This window comes from Drosophila teissieri, chromosome 3R (assembly GCF_016746235.2).
Source record: "Drosophila teissieri strain GT53w chromosome 3R, Prin_Dtei_1.1, whole genome shotgun sequence".
Taxonomy (NCBI): Eukaryota; Metazoa; Arthropoda; class Insecta; order Diptera; family Drosophilidae; genus Drosophila; species Drosophila teissieri.
In genome coordinates, this window is record NC_053032.1 from 7,480,059 (window position 1) to 7,496,781 (window position 16,723).

The window sequence follows — 16,723 nt, forward strand, 5'->3', positions numbered from 1 at the left end:
GGTATACCATATTTACTTATAAGAGGTATTTGTATTACCCATTGTTATTTTATTTCGGTTGCTTTAATATTTTATATTATAGCAGCTCAAATAGCGGTTTAACCTTTTGATTCCACTATTTCATTTTCCGCACTGGTTAAAATATAATAGCTTTGGAATCCAGGCCTCTCCCTACAATTTCTTTCGAATTTTCCAAATAAAATGTCAATAACGCTATCGATTGCTTCCGACATGCTTCCGCCACATAGAAGTGTCTCCGTGAAAACTTTGTGGATAAGTGGGTGAATGGGTTTGTCTAGACATACTTCATTGAGCCTGTCCAAAATTCCACTTATCATGCCACGGATCACTTGGCTAACCAAGTTCTTCTCTTTGAAAATATCCATGCAGTGATTATAAAACTTTCCCGCATGATCTCCCAATTTAAGTTGTGTTGTTTGATTGGTTCTGGCCTTTATGACATTCTGCTTTGGTTTCACAAAGCTTTTGTAATGGCTCTTGATAGGTGTGCTGAGGGCCCCAAGCACGCAGGGCAACAAAACTATCAGGATGCAGGATACCACTACGGTAAAGTGTCGCTACAAAAATTATTACATTAAACCAGGACAACGATTTTAGGCAAAACATTACCATCTTGGTTACTTGCCGATCCAATTGCTATTGATATTATTTTGCTGATCTCTAAATTTCGCTTTGCATAGTTCGTATTTTCCGCTTCATGGTTATACCTTAATCTGTTAGTGCACTTTGTAGCCGAAAGGCCTTCATAATATAGTTATGGTTTTTTAAAAGTAGTTTGCCCATCCACAGTGGAGTACCATCATAAGATGTATTATCTTGGCTAGAATGTGATAACTTTGGAGAAGTCATATTATTCATTATTCGGTAATCATGTTCTTGAGGATAATATTGGCCATTTATTTTACCACAAATCAGGCCCTAGGTAATGAGAGTCGATCGGAAGCTGTTCATTAGGCCGTAATGAAATAATTATGCATGGCGTCCTATCCGTGTTCTTGTCTGCTTATTGCCAACAAAGTATTGGTAAATAATTTGCATAAACTCAGTGTGCACCGTTCTGCTGGTTTCCTTTTTTCGAGGAACCCTCAGAAGATCTACATATGCCCATACATCTTCTCATTAACCATAATGACCTGACATGCCTACTATTTCTGTAATAAGTCAACTTTGTTTTTCTGACTTATTTTGGAGGCATGGCAACTTCACATCGGATCGATGCAAGGTCAAATACCTTTTGAAATTAAACTTCTTGTTGAACCTTTTTTGAAATTTTACGTACCTGTACATTCGCGTTGGCAAATAATCCCTGGTACCTATTGAATATTGTTTGAAATACGTTTGAGCATACTTAGTTGTACTAAAAAATGAAATAAAACTTACTTGTAGTAAATAATTAAAAATATCTTGTTGTTTGCCCGATCGTTATCTGGTTTCAAATTAATTATTTATTTATTTATACAATAGATATCGGCTATAGCTGCTGGTGGTATACAATTATTTACAATATATATACAGTGATTAACAATCGGGGGATTACGGAGATTTGCTATTTGTACTACGAATGCTTTGTGTCAAATTATTTATTTATGTGTCAAATTATTTATATTTGATATTTTATGGTTGGCGACATGCAGCCAAAATTAAATTAAAGAAAATAACCAAAAACGACGTTTTTTGTCGAAACCATCCCACGAGCAATATTTTTTTTCAGAAAATAGATAATATCATATTTTTTATGTTCCACTTTCTGGATGTCCAGTATTAAAACATACTATCAACTTTGAAAATTAGTAAAATTTTTAGATTAATAACTTACAACGTTTTGCGAACGCTTTTACATTTTACACAGCTTTGAAACCCTAAAAGTATTCTTCTCTCTTCTGTATGTAAGTATGTAATAAAAATAGCTCACCGTAGTTCTGTCGAAGATCTCAAGGTGGCGCCACCAAACTTAACATACAATTTCTTATTACACTTGTATGATTTTAAAAAATACGAAATCATTTACTCGTTTCAAGGTATACAAATATGTCTACAATACTTCAAAGTTACTGTGACACCCCCCGATAAAAAAAAGAAAACTTGAACCAAACGTTTTCAAATTAGGAATACAAAATAAAAGACTGTTCACTACGTTTTAATCTCGAATTTATTTATAAAATAAAAACACATTTCGTTTGTTTAAAACAATCCATAGAAATAAAATACACGTACTAAGAAGCGTCGCTTGCATAAAGAAAAATAAAAAATGGTAGAGCGATAGACACGGAAAGCAGGTACACTTGGGAACGGATCCTGGAATAATATGACCATCGCCTTGCCCCAAAATGGTGTATTTATGTATTAAAAGTAGATGAACGCCGAACCACTAAGTCATCAGCAGCTATAAACGATCTATGTACATGAACATGGATGACGATATGCGGAAAGTGTTGGGTACTAAATGTGGATATATTTGTATTTGAGAAATGATCGATGGACACCGGTATGCCAGCGATTTGTGATCCTTACGTGCGATCACCATGGATTGTCCATGAAATAATGTTTTTGTTTCCTCGTGCGAATTCGATTTGGCTTAGATGTAGGCTTGGACTCCCTATGCTTACGTTTAATTTAAATGTACGGTATTTTAATTGGTAGCGTAATTAATTTATGCTTATGTGTGTTCCATGTTTGGCTGGCTGGCTGGTTGGCTGGCGGCGCTCACTTGTTGCCGGCGTTCACGAGCACGCGCTGTCTCGTCGAGGAGTTCAGGGCCGGATTGCACATATCCGTGGTAAACTTGGAGAAGGTGTTGTGGAAGCCGTTGGCCTGGCCGTAGGTGGTTGGCGTCACATCGCCGTCCTTGAGCGCCTTTATGTGTCCGTTGGCATGTCCGTTCGCCTTCACCGCCGGCTTGTCCTGAAGAAAGAGAACATTTGGATATGTGAATATTTGGATATATGCTGTCTTAAGCTTTTAAAGTTCAACACGAAACATAAAAGGATATTTTGTCAATGATTTTACATATAAGCCTTTTGCTTTAGTATAGCGTAAATATCATATTGTTTGCCTTCTTACCTTGCCATCGCGCTTCACATAGGCACGCTTGTAGAAGTTTGAGAACAGGAAGTAGAACATAACCGCATGGGCTCCGATGAAGTAAGCGAAGCCGATTGGGTAGTTGCAGTCGTTCTTGAAGAACAGCTGGAAGGAGTGCACCATAACCAGGACGAACTGGATCATCTGCATCACAGTCAGGTACTTCTTCCACCACAGGTACTTCTGCACCTTGGGTCCCATGGCGGCCAGCATGTAGTAGGCGTACATGAAGATGTGCACGAAGGTGTTCAGGAAGCCGAAGAAGGTCGAGTGGCCACCGGGGGTGAACTTGACGCCCCACCAGACTGAGACTGGCATGATGCCGTGATGGATCACGTGCAACGTGGACACTTGATCGTATCGCTTACGCATCACAAAGAAGAAGGTGTCGAAGAACTCGGTGAACTTGGAGAAGTAGTACCACCAGCAGCCCTCAGCGGTCTAAAATATTAAAAGGACATGTTTATTAGTACCCTAACTTTGAAGTTTTTCATCAAATTAAACGGGATTGTAAAAAATCGTTTTTGCCTGGTCTCAGAAGTACTTGACAAGGTGACCAAAGGATTCTAGCAATAGATTACTCACGAAACACATTATGGCTTACGATTATTTCTTAGACTTTTAAAGAAATTCAAATTCCACTCAAAAATAATATTTGTGCTCATTTCTATCACATATTTCAAGCCTTTATTGTTATGCTAAATATAATGGCAGCTTGGGCAGATCAATTCCGTTTGCCCTGGAACTAACGGTTGGACAAAACCCAAGCTTATCAATAACAAGAAGATGATGAGAAGGTGATTTGCAAACATCTTTCGCCTGCCAACTTTCTAAGACCGCCACTTTCTTTGGGTCATTTACCCACTTTAGCCAACCTGGCGACACACGTGAGATTCCTCAAACCGCAGAATCCACCGACCACACAGCCGGCCGGCTTTCGGCATCCATTTCTTCGTGATTAGCATAAGAGAACCTGCCGCCATTGCCGTTTTTCTAATATCTTGTCTCTTCGCGGCTAAAAACAGGTTGCTTACATAAAATCTGGCCCAGTCAACAAAAGAACTTTGCTATTTGCCAACCATAAGCAAAAATGAGAATTTATAGCCCGATGTTTAAGAATACACATTAGCTTAATGCTGTATATAGGAGCTTCCACAAATACTTACACGAATCGCTTTGGGCGAGTAGGAATAATTAACGGGTTCGCATCGCAAGTTATAGCCGTTGAGCCATCCGCCTATGCAGGACTATAAATGCAAAAGAGGTTGGCAAGTGTATAGTTTTCAGTGGAAGTTTACTAATAAATATTTATTATATTACCTCGTAAAAAAGCCAGGCACTGAAGATAACTTGCGCTGCATTGTAGACGATCAAGACTTTGCGAAGCTCGAAAGGCTTTCTGTTTTCCATGAGCTTGGGTCCGAGTACCTGAAATAAGACGTTGATTAGTTCCACTGTAATACATCCTCTTCACCCCGAATCTTAAATCTCAAGTCTTGTCTTCGTTGTCTTTGTGTGTTATTTACATAGTCAAACAGAGGCCGAAGCCTGTTGCAGCAATTATCAAATCAAATCAATCGTCGCGACCGACTTTGTCTGTTGGTTTTGTGACAAGTTCGTTGCCGAAGTCTTTTGTTTGGCCAACCGCCGTCCCGCGCGTTCGCCTATTAAATTTAGCAGACATGTGAAAGTAAGTTAAATGCTTTTGTAAAATTATGAATGTGAACCAATGCAAAGCGGGAAACCTAAAAAGAAATCGATTTTCGAATTGATTTTTTAAATTTTGCATAATCTCCCGCCGCCTGTGCTTGGGTCACTAGCTCTTTGAGGCGATCATCGCAGAAATCGGATGGCCCTGAACCCCTAGCTCGGGTTTCACAGTCATTTGCAATGCAATAAAGCGAAACTAGTTTGCGAAAAGGATCCACATAATCACCAGATGAGAATCTGCCAGTTCTGGTTTCCGATATCAGCGTAAATTGCCCCCATAGGACTGATGTTGTTCTGTTCTGTTCACTTCGTTTTTTGTTCGATTCCATTTAGCTGCGCCTGGCCCCACTCCACTCCAATAATTATGGATTGGTGCTTCCCCAATCCCGGACCACTTACCTTGACGATGTACGCGTATGTCAGACTGATGGCTATCGTGGGGAATGGCGAGCTCATCAGCGGGTAGTCTCGTGTTCGCGGATCTGATTTGTTGTCCATCAGATCCCGCCAACCGTCGTAGAACATTGTGAGGTAATCCTGCAAGTGCAAAGACCAAAGAGATAGCAGATTAGTCATGTGTGCTCACCGGGAGTGGCTAATCAACATGGCCACTTAGCGAGATCAAATGTCAAATCAATAAATTTGGGTTGATATTGCAACATTGCCGTTTCAGGCATATTAAAGAAATTTACAAGCTAGGTTCAGAAAGGCGGACAACTGACTTATTATGAGTACTGAGCGTTTGGCTTTGGCGTTCGGATTATGGTCTTAATTAAACCTCCCCTCTCAGAGCATCAATCAAACATGGTGTAATGGCTGACAACAAAGGAAACCCAAAGCCATTCTAGTTTGCCGAAAAACCATTTGGCGCGAGTTTCCGCAAAATGCTTCCCATTAGTCGACAAGCTGTGATTTGGTATCATATTTATGCGCCGGTAATATCCCATTGTCGATTAGCACTCGGCGATGCCAGTCGCAAAAATATATGTACATCGAAATAAAAAGAAAAATGTTGTAGAAAAACTGGTGCAGCCGGCTGGCGGCGATGTTGCAATCCGCAATGGCCTCTTGTCCATGTGATAAATAGCCAAACAAAACAATCTAGAAATGATTTGACGGCCTGACCGACTGACTGACATAGAAGTTGGGGAAGTCTACAGGGGATGCCAGGAAAAGCTAAACCAGTTCCGCCAGTGTTAATCGTCGCTTAAATAGTTAAATACCTGACTGACGGCAATTAAAGAAAACAGCGCTACTCTTAATTGCAGCGGGGGTTGCAGCCGTTTCCACAGAGGGGTTAGGGTTAACTTAATTGATTTGAACGAACCAGGGCCGTATGTGTGGATAGCGGAATGTCAAGGGAAGTCCACGATGTGAAAGCTGTCGATTAAATCGATACCAACATATCTCAATTATTGAGTTAAGAAAACTCTTAGTGATTTGCAATTATAATGGGAAATCTAATGGGGAATCCGTTTGGAATCCGTTAACTCCGCATGGGCTCCACCTGACATGGTTTTATCCGTAATTAAGGAAATATTTGAAGCAGTGAGAAACTGGAAAGAACTAGCGTTTAACACTTTATTGTTTTAATTTGACAAAAACAAATGTAATTACACAGCCTTGTCCCAAATTCCATATCCGTAAAGAATACCTATTTAGCTCGAGCGGAAATAGAGTGGAGAACATGAAAAAATACCTCCTATATTTCTACAATAACAAATCGCACATACTAGCTAATGCAAAGCAAAATATACTTTTCAAAGTTTTTAACCAATTTAATACGGAAATCAATTTCCTTGACTGTAACAATATCCAATAAAGTTCATTGACTTATTATTTTGTAATTATATACATTAAAAAATTGCCTTGTGTGTTTTCAATTGAGGGGGCTTTTAATGTTCGAGTTATGTAGACTGAATTGTATGTAATTTGGTCTCTAATTTTTTCCAATAGCCTTGCCTCTTGACTAAGTCGTAGTTGCGGAAAAGTTGACTGGCCAAAGCAGTCCGATTCTTACCCCGTTTGTCCATAGCGTTTATTTTTTGCATAACACGTAAACACGAAGCTAAGTGACCAGATGTCTCAACTACACCACTGGCCACCAAGAGCTCATCAATCATTCTGTGCTGGTGGGCCTCCCGGGCACTTGCAGCACCAACAAGACATAGACATCTGAATTGGTGGATGAGAGCGGGGGACTGCTAGATTGGGAAAAACAATGCTCATTTGTCGCCTGGCCAGCTAAGCACGTCAGCAATCATCACCGGCGGAGGAGCGGAGGAAGTTCGAGCCTCGTCATGTCGTTTGTTCATTAAGAAGTCGAGTCTGCCATTACGCTGCCAGGTGAACTTACTGACCGACTGGGTGTGGGTGTGGCCAGCCATCTGTAATTGCTGGTTTCGGGCAGAACCACACCGTCCAAGCCAAACAATTTCATCTCTCTGACACAAGGTAGTCGTGTTGCAAGATTTATTGAAATTTCAGCCACTTCGACGATCGGACTCCATCTGTCGGCAGATGACTGGCAAATTTTTCTATTACACATCTGACGCAATTTGGGAATACTCCCGACGGAAGCCAGTGAAGCGTCTTAGGACGGACTTTGCCGATGATGGTGGGATTGTGGCCGTCATGATGATTCAGATCGAGGTTGTATCTGGGCTGGGCTCTATTAACCAGGTCACAAAGTCCGGAAGAGACAGCATCGCATCTCAACAATGTCGCCGTTGATTGCATCTAATTAAGATTCACTTTCCGACAGAGACTCAGGCCAAGATTTTCACTTTTTTAGGTGCGTGCTAGTTAATTGAATTTTTGGGCAGAAGGGGAAACTCGAAAGTACAAAAACCAATCTTTGAATACTCTAACGGCACAGGGAAAATTACGAAAACATAAGTGGTGATAACTCACAACAAATTACATCATATAAGCCCTATAATTAATGTTCCCTGAAACTCCCGTAACTTATTAAATAAGTCTGGTAACCGCTTGGGAAATTGGTCAGTTGTGATAGTCGAAAGTGTTTACCTCAATAATTTTGTTATATTGTTTATCACTGATATTATAGAATGTTTTGTGATTATATCGTAATTTACGCCTCTGCAAGAGTTCGGTTTCTTTCGGAGAAGAAACCTTTTTCGGGTATTTCTCAGCTTTATTGAGTGTTAAAAACAGCAGGTGTGGGTGTAAATCAAGTGTAAATTTGACCAATTAAAGCCACTATTGTGCCAGACACCGGCAGTACTTATTAAGCAATTTGCATTGAGCTCTTCCTGGCCAACTGACGTAGGTCAGCAGCAGCTGCTTTAATTTCACATATTTTATGCCATTTGATTAAGGAAAATTACTAGCGATGAGCGTCATAAAACCCGTTTTCACACACTATCTGGGTGAGATCCATTAAGAGGAAAATAGTATATACTTAACACGTATTATAGTGCACTTGCTGGCGGCCACTAAGCGCAATTAAACTTGATTGTCGGTCTGCGCCGGTATTTGCTTAGTTCGGCTGTGTCCAAAATTCGGTGAGTTTGTATCGTTGCAGTTCCGACTGCGTGTCTTTTTATTTTGAAGGGGGGCATTTGGATTTGCCCCAGTTAGAACTGACGTATACGGCCTTTGCAACCGGCTTTCGACAAGTGGCCAAAGGAAGTTCAGACCCATTCCGGAACCAAATGGAATTTCATTCATAATTGCCGGACAGCCGCCGATCAGTTTATCCGATGATCTGCCATAATTCGATCTATCATGCAAAGCCTTTTCTTGTCATGTCTAAGCTGCAAGCCGTTTCTTGTTTTCGTGACTTATCAAAGCGCAAACAAAAGACTTAAGACACAAACTCGCCGCAGCAGCAAGTGCGCGTGCGTGGGCGCCGAAGATCACCAGTCATCGCTGCTGATGGTGTTTGAACTAGTGCGCACCACAGTTGCATTAATAAGGCGACTCACATATACCACATTAGCTAAGTTCCTAGCGCTGTTTTGAATACACAAACCAGACAACATCGTTGAATGTGATTTATTTGAGTCTGCGATTGCAATAAAATGAATGTCCATCTGGGTGGTCGGAGAATTGAAGCTGGGACGTAAACAAAATTAACTGGCCATCTGTAAGCTCCAGGCAAATCTTAAATTATAATTTTGACGCAAAATGCGCGGTTTGTTGAACTTTGTTTTTGCCAAGCAAATTAAATAAAATACAGCATATGGAAAAAGGACAAAACAAATGGCAACCGGTATCTGTAAGAACCAACAAATTGCTATACGTATATATGTATATGCATAAATTCTAAAGTTCGACTGCTGATTGAGTTTTTGTTGGATCTGCAAAGGTTGACCAAATTTTGCAAATAATGATTCATACCGCTGGGCAGACTTTGGAGCTTGTGTAATCCCCCAATCGAATTCTGCCGATTCACGATGATGATGATGTCTTGTCCAGAATTTTAGCTTTTTGCCATGCTGTCTCTTGTCGCCAGTCTGCCAGCTTCTGTTTGGACTTTGGCCTAGCAAATATGGCAGCTGAAAATGTATTGTATTTGCCATTACATAAAGTCGGCTAGCTTTGGTCAGTTTGCGTAAGCCACGGCAGCAAGACACCAGCAGCATCCGAACACTTGCCCAAATGCTGACCCTTTTTCGCTTTCTTTGGTTCACACGCGTTCGCCACCAAATGCTTTCCCTGAAAACCCACAAAAATGCTTCCGCCAGCGGCAGCGGCAAGTGTAAAGCGGCATTTGTAATTGTTGTTTGTGGCCTGGCCGCTGCTGTTGTGCGTTACATTTTAACGCTTCATTATGCGCCATAAAGTCGGACGGGGTCCAGAAAGCCGGACAAATGAGCTGAAATGTACAGTGCCCCTGATTTGGGCATCAGCTGCGGCGGAGAGTGGGACTCTCCGGCGATGAGTTGGCCATTCACCATTCATATCCATCATCATTGTTCGATGTCGCCATCGACGGCAGCAACTCAGCAACTCAGCAACTCAGCATCTAACCCTCACCCAGAGGGGAGTGACTAAGCCGCCGGACTGGGAACATTTTGCTGGACAATAATTGTTTTTAGTCGCACTCGCCAGCGACAAATTGTCGCCCTAATGTGCTGCCAGTGACTGTGTGATAAGCGATTGGCGGTGAGACGGCTCATTGTGTTGGGCAAGTGACCGGATATTTGAATATCTCAATTAGGGCAATTTAGAATTTTGGGCACACAAATAGACATTGACATGGATCTTGACATTCAAGTAAAAAACTTAGGTCCACTCACTCCAATTAGGATCAAAGCATAAAATTGTGTTATAATAGTAAGTATTCCTAATAAGAACTTACGCATTTGAATAAACTGAAAAAGTAACTGACTTTTGAGGTTTTGCTTTTCTCAATGCTGTATCTAGGCCGAAAATCCCCACACGAATTCAGGGTCTTATGGTTCACATTCCCGCTTGGCTTTTGTTGACTTAACTAATTAATACCACTATTTCGATTTCAATGCCGCGTCTTTAGCTCTTTTTACAATTTATTGTTCATTCCAGCGGGGGGAAGAAGTCGAGGCATTCATCCCGAGCCACAATGCTTGCAAAATAAAAATTCCAAGAGTTGACTGCATTTGTGATCATTCAAATTTGTTCGGCTTTGCACAATTTGACCCAAAAGATAATATAAATCAAATGGCCAGCGGACAGAAATATATTTGCTAACATTTGCATTTGCTTGGTGCCGAGTGCCACAGTCGACTAAGCAATTAAATTATCAGCGATAAAGCAGCAGCCCCAATCGGCCAACAAAAATGTTATTAACACTTTTCAACATGTTGGCAATTAATTAACCCAAGCGTCCGAAATCCCGCATCCCCAAAAGCCCCTTATTCCCACCGCTCTCGGACTGTAAGTTCCGTCCCAGGCCGTCCGAAAAAAGTATCTGACGGGTTTGAGTTTCAAATGCATAATTGGGAAGACAACAAAGAGCGTCGAGCGACTGGACTGACGGAGAGAAGAAGATGATATAGGTGTTGAGGCTGCGATGTAGTAACAGACATCAGTTCAAATCTTTAACATTTTAGTACGTATGTATTTCTTTACAAGGCCAACCGGCCGAGCGGTTTGCTGACTGGGATTTTGGGTTTTTGGTCTCGGGCTTTATTTTGTTACTTTTGGAAATATTTGCAATTGGCCTGGCGAGAGCGTCAGGTGGCGGCATTTGCATTTCTAAATCCTTCTTTGATTTATTTTAACGACTTTTATATAAGTCTCATCTGCCAGGGCGGCACTAAGCAATTTGCACAGTAAGAAAAAATTATGGTTTCCCGTTTGTAGAGCCGCATAATTGTCCAGCTCAACACTTTTACTTTCCCAGCAAGAGCAGCCGCGGCAGCAGAAAGAAAAGGCAATAAGAGATAAATTTAAAGGGCCAAACTGGTTTGAAGCCATATGTTGTGGAGCATCAGGGTACCGGCGATTGATCATAGCCGTATGGAGCTGAGACCCAAACTCGTGTCGCACTTAATGATTTTCGATCATTAAAGTAAAAATTGCTTTGTATGGAGAGGCCAAAGAAAAATCAAACACAGTCGCACGAACCTGCGCAACATAAAAACCAATTTATAGGTCAAGTTGAGCGCAGCCAAATGGGGGGTTCAAAAGAAACACATAGGCGTACGGAAGGGGGGTTTTGTATACGAATCTGTATCTGCAACTGGCTTTCGGAGTTAACATTCAGGTTCAGACCGCGACTTTTACTCCGGCAGCATCTTGTCTAATATGACAAGCGATGATGCAACACTCCACGATTGGTTGAATGCGTAAACAAATCTTCGGTAAATGGAAAGCCGTTAAGGAAAACACCAGAAAATAAAAAAGTATTAATAATAAGACAATAAAACACCGATTACAGCCCGCGGATCGATAGCCGGCTGTTGTGGGTCAAGTTGAAAAAGCAGCGCGCGTTTTTAAACTTTCAAGCAAATGCCAAGCTGCGCGCGACTTGCACGCGATCGAAATCGCTGACGATTTCTCAACCAAGCTCGGGAAAAAAACGCGCCAGCAACATGTGCAGCATATGCACATATGCACTTGCCACACAGCAACAACACGATATATGCAGGGCCCATATGCATCCGCATTTGTGTGTGTTTCGCCAGAGATGTCTTGACTCCGGCAACTTTTAAAAGCAGCTAAATCGCGTTAATTTGGCAATCGAGTTGGAAGTTTTTCTTGCTGCCCAGTTGCGCTCTTGTCGTTGGCCCCAAATCTTCAGTAATTAGTGCAAGACATTTTTTCCGAGTGTATGTTGTTGTTTTGCTGCCGCTGCTGTGCTGTCCCAAGGAAGTGGTGTTGTTGCTCTCGGGGGCGGTTTACTCCGCTCACTGAACGCAGCAGCGTTTCAAGTTGCAAGTTGTTGAAATTCACACAGAAATATTTAGAATTATGTCTCCGAAATGAATTCATACATTGAACTCATAATTCAATTTTGGTTTTAATAATAAGAGTTGCGTTTAGAATTTTTCGTCGTATTATTTTGTTGTATTATTTAATAAATTTATGAACATTTTTTATCTATAGAAGCGATTTTATACGACTTTATGAATGCAATTTTTTCAGTGCTACATAGTTTTTGCAGCAACTGAAAACTCAGTCAGTAGTCAAGTGCACAGCTGCAAATACTTAACAGGTTGGCTAAATGTGCGTAAGTGTAAGTGAGTTCCCCAAATGCCATTTGAAAGCCTCAATTCGGCGATATATAATTTAGCTGATTCATGCTACATTGCGTTTGCCAGTCCGCCGATGTTGATTTTTTCGTGAACGTATGTGGCGTTAATGTTAGACGTTTGCATTAAAAATGATTCCCTACCATCTGGATTCAGGTATTTAATATGCAATTCGGAATGGGAATGACGAACTTTGGTTTTCCTCCCTGCCGCCATTTCCCAGCCTAGAGTTCTCTGCCCCCAAGACCGTAAATCACTAGCCACACAATTAAACAAGCAATGACTTTGAGCTCCTCAATCACTTCACATTTACGTATTTACGTATTTATCAGGTTTTTTCTGTTCACTAATTTAAATTTTGCTTTAGCCCCTCAATGTTGATTTTTTAATTATTTGTGTTCGGATTAAATGTGTTGAAAATATATCACCGGCCATCGTCTCTTTTAAGTGGAATTTATTTTAATTTATTGTTATACAACAAGGAAATTTTTAAGAAATACTATTAAACATTTGTATGCGCATCTGAATGCACGCTGATATAAATAAGTTGAACCACAAATTTGGTATGACAGCATGACCCACAAAATAATTTAATGTATACAAATGAATTCATCCAATTGAAAGCGACAAATATGTATAAATTAATTGTTTTTTTCTGGAACGAAGAGTTTGGAAAAATTGCACAAAATAAAAACACTCAAAAAGCCGTAAAATATGCATGCCAGCGTGTTTGAATAATAATTTAAAAGCTGTTATTTTTAGTGTTTTAAACACCTTTACCGGCATAACATTTCTGTCTAATCTCAAACGAGCAATAATTGAATTTCAAATGACACTTACTTCAATCACGGCCCGATAAGAGTTCATAAAAGTCATCATTTTGTCCGTATAATGGTCTCTTTACGTTTATCTACAGCGAATTCCTCTCTTTGCTTGCGTTATCAGTTTTGAAGTGTTAATTTTTCAGATATATAGTACACTGCCAGTAAAACAACTTGTTGAGACACACGCACTTTTTATGTTCAACAATAAACCTTTGCCCAAATGGCATATTCGCAATTGAAGTGGACACAAACTAGCCAGCTTCTGAGAAAATCGCGCATACGCCGTGTGGTGCCAAACAAATCTAAATGGAGCACCGAATGCACTGCGATGGCAGTCCCCTGCGGCAAGCCTTATCTCACACACACAGTCCTAAGAGGGCACTCTGTCTATGGTTTTCTATTTACTATATGCTCTCTATTTTTTCTCTTACCAAAAACAGCTGAGTGCCGAGCGGCAGTTAACAATAAAGCGACGTCAATGCGGCTGAGACTGGCTCTCCAATGTAGCTAACTGGCCCACAGGGACTGCAAGCAAATCGGCTGATTAAAGCACATTTTTATTATGATCACTTGGCGGGGGCTGCGCAGTTTGGCAGCTGGGTGGCAGTGGCTCTGGCTGTGGCTCTGGCCAACAACCAGCCTCAAACAACCAACACCCGATAGCTCAGAGCCGATAGCCAACTGGCCCAGTTAAATTCGCCGCCAGCGTCTTTGCACTTTTCAGTGTCAAAAGAGGCAACACAAAAATGCGGCAAAAGTGCCAGTCGAAAATAAATTCGAGGTGTAATAATTATTGTGTAAGAGGCCAAAAGGAGAGGAAAACAACTCGAAGATTTGAATAAGTTTCGATTTCTGGGTTGCCTGCTTTTTTTGTAAAATGGTGCAATGCCAGTGATCATTAGCCACCGGCGCCGCGGCAGCGGCGATTGGTTAACCCACTGGGGTTTTTTCTCTCGAATTTGCAGAGCTGAATGAATATGAAAATCACTGGATTTCTACACCCAGCAGCATCTGCAATGATGTGCCGAAAGGTGGAAAGGTAAGTAAGGTGGACGGGGCAAATGAGTCGGCCTGGCCCTGAGTGGCTATCATTTCACCTGCGGTCCGATCGCCAGTTATCCCATATCCCCGGCCGAGATTCAAGGTCAGCACTGCACTGCATTTCCGTGTGAAATGTTGTCGGACCACTGAGCTGGTGAGCTGGTGAGCTGGTGAGCTGGTCAAAGCCAAAAGCCAGCCCTCACTTCACTTGACCGCCAGCAGCGATGTTGCTGCTGCTGCGGTGTTGCTGTAAGTGCTGCTGCTGCTTCAACTGCGAACGTAATAAAGCAACAGCTTCGAAATAAGTGCAGCACTTGCAGTTTCTGCATGCACATTTGGCGGAGCTCAAAAGCGAATGGCTCTAGCAAAACAGAACGGAGCAACACGCTCATGTTTTGGGGCAGAAAGCGGGGGAAAAGTGGGCGAAAAGCGTGGAAAGGTCTGCGCGGAGTCGGCAAAAATGCATTTGGGAAAAGACATTGGAAAACCTTGCTAGCGAATGTACTTGAAAACAAAAACCAGTTGCTGGCGTGCGGTTTTTTTCCATTTCCAAAGAAAGCGAATGAGAACCAGGAATGGCTGTTGCTCGAGAGATTTCCTCGATTAATAATATGCTCAATTAATTTTTACGGCTGCATTGTGGATATTCATTACAGGGGCTTTATTTTTATTAATATTCTGCTTAATAGCAGCACACACGAGTCGTGTGCAAAGGGTCATTTGTGGGATTGGACGGAAAGGCCAAGTCAATGTGCGAGTATGTATATTTAGTCAGGCTTGCATGTTGGGGGTCGGCATCGAAATTACTGGTTGCAAAACCATTTTAATAAAGGAGGATTTCAGTGGCATCAATTTTCCGTTGAGTCACATTCGGAGTTCGGGAACCCCGGGCACTTACCATTGTGCTAAAGTTCGCTTTTGCAGATAATATAAGTCCTTAACTTCCGATTTATACAATGGAGACAGTACTGTATGAATTTCCTTGTCTAATTTACTGAGCTTTCCTCGACTTTGGTATACGATTTATCACTTTAAGTTCACTATCCTTGTTCGTTTCGTTTTTCTTTTCTTGTAGAGTTGTAGTTTTTATTTTACACACGCACACACTGTTTGACCATCGTTTTACGGTTTCTTGGTTTCTACATCACTATTTGGGGAACTGCTGCTGATGCTGCTGATGCGGCTGATGCGGCCGATGCGGCTGTTGCGGCTGATCTGCTGCTGCTCCGCTGGACTTTACTGGACAACACCTGGACAGCGACTGGGCGAGCGTGCGCTTTTTACATTCAAATCAAAAACACTGAAATAAGTTTGATTTCACGCTGTCGCTTTACTTTTATACCGCCCCGCAGTCGTAGGAGCGGAGTTGGCGCAGACGTCGACGTTGATCGGCGCCGCCGACCGCTCATTTTCGGTGGCGTTGAGGTGAGCCGAAGTCGAGTCCGAGTGGAAAGCTTCGGTCGCAAGCCAGGTTCTGAGCAACAGGTTGTCGGTGTGTGCTCTCGCTCTGACAGCTCAAGCGATCGGGTCCGGCTTCAGGATGCCAGAGTGAGGGCGAGAGAGAGTGATAGGGAGGGAGAGAAAGAGAGAGAGAGAGAGAGAGAGATCGAGAGCAACCAGCGGCCCTTTGGAATCGGATTCTTGGTATCTGGCCGTGCGGGTATCACCTGCCTTTGCACCCACACGCCAGTTCGGCGCTAATTGCCGCCAATCCAAATATCAGAGCGGTACTTTTACCTCGTCTTGGCAGCGCGGATGATTGCACAGTTCAAAGTTCTGGAAGAATGTCCGTTAATTAACCCCTGTCCAGGCCCGGCCCTTCGTTTCGAAAAAGTGTGCAAAAAATTATCGTATCCACAAATCAATGCGAGGGGGAACGGAGGAAAGGTTGCTAGCCACAAACCCAAATCTTTGAATACGTATTTGGTAAAAAGCAGAAGAGGATGGGGCTGCTAAACCAGTTTGTCTCTAGGGCTCTTAAATATTTATAATGTCCAAGACTTCGCTTTCCTCTGTTTGCCTTCGTGGTGGTTAATAAACGGCCAAAATGCGCCGTGAACTTGTGAAACAAGCAAAGCTCCAAATGAGAAAAGCGGCTACCGAGACCTGGATGTTGCAGGCTACCTGGCGGATACTTAATATTTCAGAGGACCCGTTGACTTGTTTCCCGTGCGAACTTGAAACATTACGTAGTCGATTTTTGTGAGCTAAGCAATTAGAGTAGGAGTTACCAATCGCATGTGGATCGAACTTTGACAGTGAATTGGCTGACGATTTACTTACCCTCAATTAACGACCCTTTATTCTAATTTACCTGCTAAAAATCTCACTATTACCCTGCAC

At 42.0% G+C, this 16,723-nt stretch overlaps 2 protein-coding genes across 3 annotated transcripts; both read right to left on the reverse strand.

Moving 5' to 3' along the window:
- Nucleotides 1-11: 11 nt before the first annotated feature.
- On the reverse strand, nucleotides 12-740 carry LOC122621160. Its single transcript, XM_043798920.1, has 2 exons — nucleotides 631-740; nucleotides 12-578 (listed from the first exon to the last, which is right to left on the reverse strand). The coding sequence occupies exons 1-2, from the start codon at nucleotides 631-633 to the stop codon at nucleotides 99-101; spliced, it is 483 nt and encodes a 160-aa protein (XP_043654855.1). The 5' UTR covers nucleotides 634-740; the 3' UTR covers nucleotides 12-98.
- Nucleotides 741-2,152: 1,412 nt separating this feature from the next.
- LOC122620686 (elongation of very long chain fatty acids protein) lies at nucleotides 2,153-15,688 on the reverse strand. 2 transcript variants are annotated; one of them, XM_043798280.1, is made up of 6 exons: nucleotides 15,279-15,688; nucleotides 5,212-5,349; nucleotides 4,423-4,530; nucleotides 4,269-4,349; nucleotides 3,082-3,543; nucleotides 2,153-2,922 (listed from the first exon to the last, which is right to left on the reverse strand). In XM_043798280.1, the coding sequence occupies exons 1-6, from the start codon at nucleotides 15,279-15,281 to the stop codon at nucleotides 2,725-2,727; spliced, it is 990 nt and encodes a 329-aa protein (XP_043654215.1). In that variant the 5' UTR covers nucleotides 15,282-15,688; the 3' UTR covers nucleotides 2,153-2,724. The 2 variants fall into 2 exon arrangements, with proteins under 2 accessions (XP_043654215.1, XP_043654214.1); XM_043798279.1 differs by lacking the exon at nucleotides 15,279-15,688 and adding an exon at nucleotides 13,356-13,497.
- Nucleotides 15,689-16,723: the final 1,035 nt, after the last annotated feature.

Bases quoted from the DNA above. Each gene is read 5' to 3' on its own strand.
- LOC122620686 (XM_043798279.1), bottom strand. From the start codon at position 13,394: ATGATGACTTTTATGAACTCTTATCGGGCCGTGATTGAA. The intron at 4,350-4,422 runs GTAATATAATAA...TTGCATTTATAG, and splicing joins GTGCCTGGCTTTTTTACGAG to TCCTGCATAGGCGGATGGCT. The intron at 3,544-4,268 runs GTAAGTATTTGT...TTAATATTTTAG, and splicing joins ACTCGCCCAAAGCGATTCGT to ACCGCTGAGGGCTGCTGGTG.